Consider the following 7353-nt stretch of genomic DNA (forward strand, 5'->3'; position numbering starts at 1 on the left):
GCCCGGCGGTCAAACCTGTCCCGCTTGGGCTGCCGGCGCGGCGCCTGTGGGGGAACGCGCTGCGGGGTCGCCGCCGTGTCGCCCCGCGCTGCCCCACGGGGCCGACAGCGGCCCGCACCGCCCTCAGCCCCTCGCACCCACCCCATTTGCTGCAGGGCAGCCACTCCCACCAATGAGAGGTTAAGTCGTTGCCGCCTATTGGCAAGAGCGCCGATGGACAGCTAGGAGGGCCTATGGGCCCAGAGGGCGGGGCTTCGCCCCCGGAAGCGTGCGGCGCCGGCCCGGTGCCGGCGGGAGGACGCGATGGCTGCCACGGCTGGGGGTCGGGAGTCGCTCCGCGCCCTGCTCCGCGCCGCTAACGCTCTCCTGCAGCAGCGGCGCTACCACGCCGCGCTCGCCGTCCTCAAGGGTTTCCGCAACGGTGCCGTGTGAGTGCGGCGGGGCGCTGAGGAAGGGGTGGGGGGTGCCGGCGCGGGGGGGGCTGTAAGGGGGGGGGTGTCTCGGTCGCCCCGGGGGCCGCGGGAAAGCCACCCTGCGCTCTCCTTCCTGCAAGGGCCGGAGCTGCTGCGGTAGGGGCTCAGGAGAGGCGTGTCCGTCTCTCTCACGGACTAAGCGGTGCTTTAACCGGTTTGGGGGCCCCTTTGAGCCTGGCTTATTGGGGCGCGGGTTCTCCTAAGCCTGCGGCCTGGGCTCTTTTCGCTTTGGTGTGCGGCTGCTACTGGGCTGGCTTAAAAGTAAGATGTAGTTGCTTAAGTAGTATCTTTTGGCCGTCAGTGGACTAGAAATACTATCATTTGATAGCATAATACCAAAAGTCTGAAATATTCCTTCGCTTTTGCAGTTATGGAGCAAAAATTCGTGCCCCGCATGCCCTGGTGATGACTTTCTTGTTCAAGAGCGGAAGGTACGAACCTTAGTGCTGTATTTCTGTGTTACTGCTCAGAATGCTTTCATTCAAGCAGTCAGTCTTTGGTGTTTCCAGAGGGCTTGAAAAGCAGAAAGATATGTGATTTATGGTCATAGCCCGTTGTTCTGATAGCTACGCAGGACAACTTGTATGTACGCACGTACACAAGTATACCTACCTGTGGTTGCCAACCACTCATGCAATGGTTGATAAGAACCAGTGGGCAGAGGAGAAATTAGCAGCTGCAAATAGCAGCATTCTGTTCCCTGCTCAAATAAGGGAAGCCAAGCTATAGCAATGCACATTGTGGCTTTCCCTGCTTATGCCAGAGGCATATTTTTTGCACTTAGGCAAAAAATAAAAAATAATGGAAAAAAAAAATGTTCCTCAACTAGTCATAGAATTAGACAAAAGCACAGTCTAAGTAGAGCCGCTGAATATATTCTGATGAGTGAGCCAGAGGTGAAGGGACTTGTTCCCCCTCACAAGGCAGGTGTTCTGTGGGGTGCATGAGCTATCAGCCTAGACGGGCAGACCAGAAGGGCACAGTGTCCAGGCTCAGTGACTGCAGTGGTACTGCCTTTTTGGTCTTCTAATTGTCTGTTTCTTTTCTTCAGTTTAAGAGAGAAGTTGACATCGATTGCTCAGGCTACGTACGCTCATTCCCGGAACTTGGCATGTTTTGTGTTCACCTACAAGGGGCTGATGGCGTTGCAGTCCCGACTACAGGGGAAAAAAATTCCATTTCATTCTTTCTTTGCAGCCTGCATTGGAGGTTGGCTAGTGTTTGGTGAGAACAATCCCATCAACAGCCAGGTAAATGCATTTGTTGCAAGTTTCCTTGACAAAAACCCAACACATGGATGTTCATGTGCCAGGAAGCGGTTGGTGTAACCTGGCTTCTTCCTGCTGGTTCTTACTGTGTAGCACTATTCTTCTATCATATTTGTCTTTGCACAAGTTCTGGGTTTGGCTGCTCTGCACTCAAATCCTAGAAGAAGTTGTTTGCCTCCATGAACAGTGTGTGCAGTTTGAGAGCTAAAAGACTGGGTTTACCTCCAGAGCTGCAGTTGTATACCCAGGCAGGCAGGCAGTCACGTAATCCAAAGCCATTGGGTTACCCCACCTGTCACCTGAGCTTTGGTAACTGACTGGGTGCGCTCCTAGTCTGCCTGCTTGCAGGGCTAAAGCCTGTAGCTTGAACTTTGTGAATGTAGAGTGCAGTCAGTTACTGAGGTATGCTTAACTAAACTGGTTAAACTGACAAAAGCTGCTCAGGGGAAGTTTGGTTGTTAACGCCCAGTGACAGACTAATCAGTCAGTAAAACACGCAGATGCAGATTAATCAAAAGTGTTTTACTTCTGCAGTGCCCTGCAAGAGCATACCTTCATTCCAGTTTTAGGATGTGTCTAGTCCACCGAGTTTCTATCTGCTTGGCAGGTTAGCAGCGCTGCTCTGTGACTATTCTAGCAGCAGGAGCATCTGAGGGTAGCATTAACTGAGCAAGGATAAAAGTTGTGCAACTGCAAAGATGAGTTGCATCAAGTGTAACTTGTTGATTACTAAATTAGAGCACCAGCAGAGAAGTAGGACTTCGAGGATGTAGGGAAGACACAAACATCTCCAGTTATAAAGACTGCCTGATATGCAAACCTACAGCCTGTTTGCTGTTAAGTTGGGTAAATTGTTTCCACCCCTCTTGCCTGGCTCATTGCTTCTAAATCACTTAACCTGGCCAGTATATCCAGTCAGGTTGTTTACCTAATGTTCTTTGGCCTTTCTCTTCATACAGATCATTATGTACCTGCTGTCTCGTATCCTGTTCGGCTTGTCTCGGCTGGCAGTGGAAAAAGGCTATATCCCACAGCCAAAGCAGGATCCCTTTCCACTTTTCGCTGCTCTGATATGGGGGACGGTTCTCTGGCTCTTTGAATACCACCGGCAAACTCTGCAGCCTTCTCTGCAGTCTTCCATGACCTACCTGTATGACGATAGTAACGTATGGCATGACGTTTCTGACTTTCTCATTTATAACAAAAGGACAGACAGCAAGTAGGAGGATCATTGTAAAACACCTTTGGATGGGATGGTACCTACCAGCAGCTAAGGGAAAAGGTTATTCTGTTGCTCTTGACTAGTGATTATTTTTTTTTAATTAATATCTATTAGCACAGTTGCTTCTTGTGTCCTGGACAAAATGTTCTGATTAGTCTTCTCTTAGCTCTGTTTAGAGCAAGTAAATGCCCCACAGAAACTTGGTGCAGTCCTCAGTGAGAGTAAAATGCTTTGGGAATCTTGAGTTAAAATAAGCCTTTTTTTAAGAGAGGCCTTATTTTCCCTACAGGTATGTGTTTTTATTTTTTAAAGAAACTAAATATACTTAGGAAACGACAGTCTGACAGTAAGTGGGGAGTATATCTAATCCTGGGGAAAAAAGTTCTAGGGATTGAATGCTCGCAAAAAAAGAAGCGTTTTTCTGGGCTGCTGTGCTCACTGTAGCGCGATGGGAGTGGGGGACCTGCTCAGGTCTGAAAGCAGGGACATAACTGCTTGATTTCTGTGGATGACTGGAAATGTTGTTTAAACTATTTCAAGGACAATTGTGTGCTCCTTAAGAGAATTTCTCTGCAGTCTTCCTTCAGGGAGACAATAAGGTGTTCGAGAATATAACTGTTAAGATTGTCTGGTACAAGCCTGTTAAATCAGGCTCAGAAGGACTATTTTTGCTCGGTTTCTTTTTGCGCGCTTGGGCTGAACCTGTCCCACTGCAGAGTGCACTAATTAGTACCCTGTAATTATTTTTAACTTGTTTGTAAAGTTTTTAAAAGCTGCTTGAGCTAAATACCAAAAACAGTTACGCAACTTAGAATCCTTGGAAAACAGGCTGAGGCGCATTGCACACCCTCGGGTGTCACACTGAGTACTTTATACCTAGACGCAAGCAACACTTTTAACAAGCACTTTTATTTTGGTGGAAGATAAGCACATGGGTTCCTCTTAGGTCCAGAATCTACCCTCTACAACAGTGGCATGTATTAGCTGGAATCAAGCCCGAGTGTACCTGTAGTTTGTGCAGGCTTGTTGCTGAGCCAGGTTGAGGCCATGGATGAATATACAAGTGAATCTTCCTCTTAAAAATATACTGATAAGCCCCAGGAATAGCACAGCACACACTGGGCTTTAACAGCAGATTGACTGGATAGCTGAGAGGAAAATAAAAACTGCTTTCAAATTAATAAAAATTAAACTGTTAATAGTACAAACCACTTACACTGCCGTATAACACTATACCATTCACTTAATGACGTACATGAAAATAATTCTCGACACACTGGGTTTACACGGTGATATCGCAAGAGAGTCATTAAGTACCCTGTGCTAACCGTCTCCTTTTGTCTTGATCAGGACTATTTTATTTGCTCCTTTCATACCTCTCATTTAAAAAAAGGTTAGTTCTCCCTGTACCCATCTGCTTTTCCGTCCTGACCTGACCCTGTCATTTCACAATCCCACTGATGCTGTTCTTCGTCTTTTGCAGTCTCTTTGCGCTCCAGGCTCTAGCGGTTTGTCTATTTAATGGTCTGACCGAAACAGTACATTTAAGTCCAGGTAGCTTCTGAGTAGGAAAAAAGTATTCTCGATTTCTTCTTAAGTCATTTCTCCTTGTCTTCCTAAGCTCTTTTATGACTATTATGCATCTTCTGCATGCTGCTTTGCTCTTTATTGTTCTGCTCTCTGTGTCAGCAAGAGAGTTAAATGTTCCCCCCTCCACAGTCTGTCTAGTGCTGCGATGTTTGGGATTGAAGCACGTCCTGAGCGTCTCAGGTCAAGTAGGGGTAGTCTTCTGGCTCTTGAACAGAATCTAATGCTGAGTCTAACAACATTCACTGGGAGATCTTAAAGCGCAGAGGTGGGAGCTTCTTTGTGCTCATCCCATGCAAATCCATGGCGTGCTCATCCCATGCAAATCCATGGCGTGCTCATCTTTGGTGCCCAGAAGGCAAGATACTGTGTTGCCATAACTGCCCATGGTACCTTCAGCTTTCAACATCGCCTGCTGTTACACTCCGTACTGGATACTTCAGTTTGAACACCAGTTGGTATTTAACCAGAGAGACCCCAGGAAAGCTATAGAAGTTAGGAATTGGTTTTGTTTCTTTGTAGTTAAATATTTTGTTTGGTGTAGATAAGCTTAAAGATTCAAGTACAGAAAAAAATACTGAAGCTACAGGTGAGGTCTGATTTCTTTATAAACATTTGTGTCTTTATTTGCACCTCTGCTGAATATCTGAAGCAGCGTGAGTGCAGCACTCTGTTTTTATGTCAGAAGCCTCGATGTTGTTCCAAATACAAATGTTAATATTCTGCTAATATTGCTGAATTCCTACAAGCTTTGATGGGTTTTAAGAAAACCCTTCCAGAATCTGACAGTCGTGGCTTGAGAACTTCTCCCTAGAACTAGTAGACTTGCAAATCCTTGACTGGGTATAATTATTGTAGCAAAAGATGGTGCAGGCTGGTTACATGAGCCGTGTGTCTATAAGAAATTTTTAACCTTTTTAATTTATAGCTGGCATTCCTTTCTCTGAGAAAAGCTTGCGATTCCCTTAGAGGCAAAATCATTTTCTTCTGTTAGTTCTGCCACTGCAACCACGTGGCTGCTTGTGAAGTGCTCCCCTGGCCATGGGAAGGATAAGTGACCTGTCCCGTCCTTTTTATGCTACTGTAGTATCTCTGTCCTCTCTCAGCAGCAAAAACAAGCCAATAGCGAGTTTCTAGTATCAACCTGGCAGCAGTGGCCTTGGTTCAAAACGACCTTTTTCTCTTAGGAATCTATCACCAACCTCACTTTCAAAGCAAATTGTGCCTGAGCCTCAAACCATCTGTACTTCTGATCCAGGAACCAGCTGCTGTCCCTGGAAGACAAACTGCAGCTCATCCCAGGAGCAGGTCCTGTAGAACAGTAGCCATTAGCCGGTCATTTGCGGACGGTTGGTTTTCCTGCTGCGCTGGGGCAGGATGTTAAGCTGCAAGTCACTTCTTTCCCCAGGGAAGTAATTGGAACGGTCCTTTAACGGCATTAGCCTGCATTGCCGTTTCTGTGACCAGATAGCTGGGGATGAACCCCGTATGCTACTGAGGTGTCGGAACAATGCGGGCGTGTAGTAAGGAAGTGAACTAGAAGTAATTTGTCTGAGTCAGACTTTTTGGATACATAAGTTACGCTCCCTGCCCTCCCCCAGTGCATTGTGTGGGGAATTGAGTCCCCTGTTTGTGTTCCTTTTTTATTAGCATTAAAACCAAAAGAAATAAAGAGACAGTTGGGAAGCCACCTGCGAATCAGCCAAATGCTTAAGAATCACAAAGAAGTGCCATTTTCTACCCCCAGCCCCGATCGGCTTTGAATTTTAAGATGAACATGGTTGTGTTTGTCTGCATCAACTTTATTTTACCTTCTTATTTCTTCCTCGGCACCTGACTGTGAGATACTGAGTGCCTCTAAAGAGGAGCAGAGTGACTCAACGCTTAGCTCAGTTTGTCAAAAATTAGGATCTCTGGGTAAAATTGGAAGAGCTGATTTTAAAATTATGCTTCTCCTTCAGATTGTAAGCCTCTTTTAGAGGCAGTTTTAAAGGTTAATGAATCAAACTGATCAAAAGTTTTCAGCAAGCCTTGAATAGCAGACTGACTATACTGGGCTATTAATCATTTATTTTATGAAGGAACAAAGCAAGCTCAGGGTTATTTACTGCCGCTGCATGCTGCCCTAGCATACCTGCTGTGCTTCACTTCTCTTTGGAGGACAGCTTGTATGCTAGTGCTGGCTGTCAGGATTGCTGAAGAGCTGTTTCCGGGACAATTACATTATTTAACAAAGGTGAAAATTAAATGGGTGCATGACATTTGGTTTAGGTGTGTACTGTGTTTGATCCTTTCAGTTAAGGGGAGAATATTTCTGAAAGAAAAAACTTGTGCTTGTCCAATTAGTGCCGCAGAGACGCGCTGACAGAGGCTGCGGCTGCCGTAAGGTGCGAACCTGTGTTCGCAGCGTGGCGGCGTGCTTTGTCCTGGTCACCGTCCCTGCATCTGGGCAGTAACCACCCCCACTCCGGACACCTGCCTCAGGAGGGAGAGGCTGCAGAAGAGCTTCGATACTGGTGTTTTGAGACTTTCTTGCCCTGGTAGAATAGTTCAAGCTCTGCTTTAAACCAAGCTGGGTTAGGGGTAGAAGTGCGGGGATGATCTTTGCCTGCTGAAGTAGACCAAACCCAGGTGTCCATGGGGAACCCCTGGGACTGCAAAGGGTACCCTGCACATGGTAAGCTCTGCAGCCAGTTGGGAGCCATCGTGGGTGGCTGGTGCTAGTGGAGTAACCAGAACCCCATGCATATACCCTCACAGAGGAGAAAGTGCTGTGACTTGAACTCATTTTCACTGCATCAGC

General features: G+C 46.8%; 1 protein-coding gene across 1 annotated transcript; it reads left to right on the top strand.

Moving 5' to 3' along the window:
* The first annotated feature begins 233 nt into the window (after positions 1 to 233).
* PXMP4 (peroxisomal membrane protein 4) lies at positions 234 to 5105 on the top strand. Its single transcript, XM_075108885.1, has 4 exons — positions 234 to 428; positions 842 to 904; positions 1525 to 1723; positions 2701 to 5105. The coding sequence occupies exons 1-4, from the start codon at positions 304 to 306 to the stop codon at positions 2962 to 2964; spliced, it is 651 nt and encodes a 216-aa protein (XP_074964986.1). The 5' UTR covers positions 234 to 303; the 3' UTR covers positions 2965 to 5105.
* Positions 5106 to 7353: the final 2248 nt, after the last annotated feature.

Source organism: Phalacrocorax aristotelis, chromosome 13 (genome assembly GCF_949628215.1).
Source record: "Phalacrocorax aristotelis chromosome 13, bGulAri2.1, whole genome shotgun sequence".
Taxonomy (NCBI): domain Eukaryota; kingdom Metazoa; phylum Chordata; class Aves; order Suliformes; family Phalacrocoracidae; genus Phalacrocorax; species Phalacrocorax aristotelis.

What these genes read in the sequence shown, in the direction of transcription:
- PXMP4 (XM_075108885.1), top strand. Translation starts at nt 304, where the DNA reads ATGGCTGCCACGGCTGGGGGTCGGGAGTCGCTCCGCGCCCTGCTCCGC. An exon ending in GGTTTCCGCAACGGTGCCGT is followed by an intron (nt 429 to 841) that starts GTGAGTGCGGCG and finishes TCGCTTTTGCAG; the next exon opens with TTATGGAGCAAAAATTCGTG. An exon ending in TTCTTGTTCAAGAGCGGAAG is followed by an intron (nt 905 to 1,524) that starts GTACGAACCTTA and finishes TCTTTTCTTCAG; the next exon opens with TTTAAGAGAGAAGTTGACAT.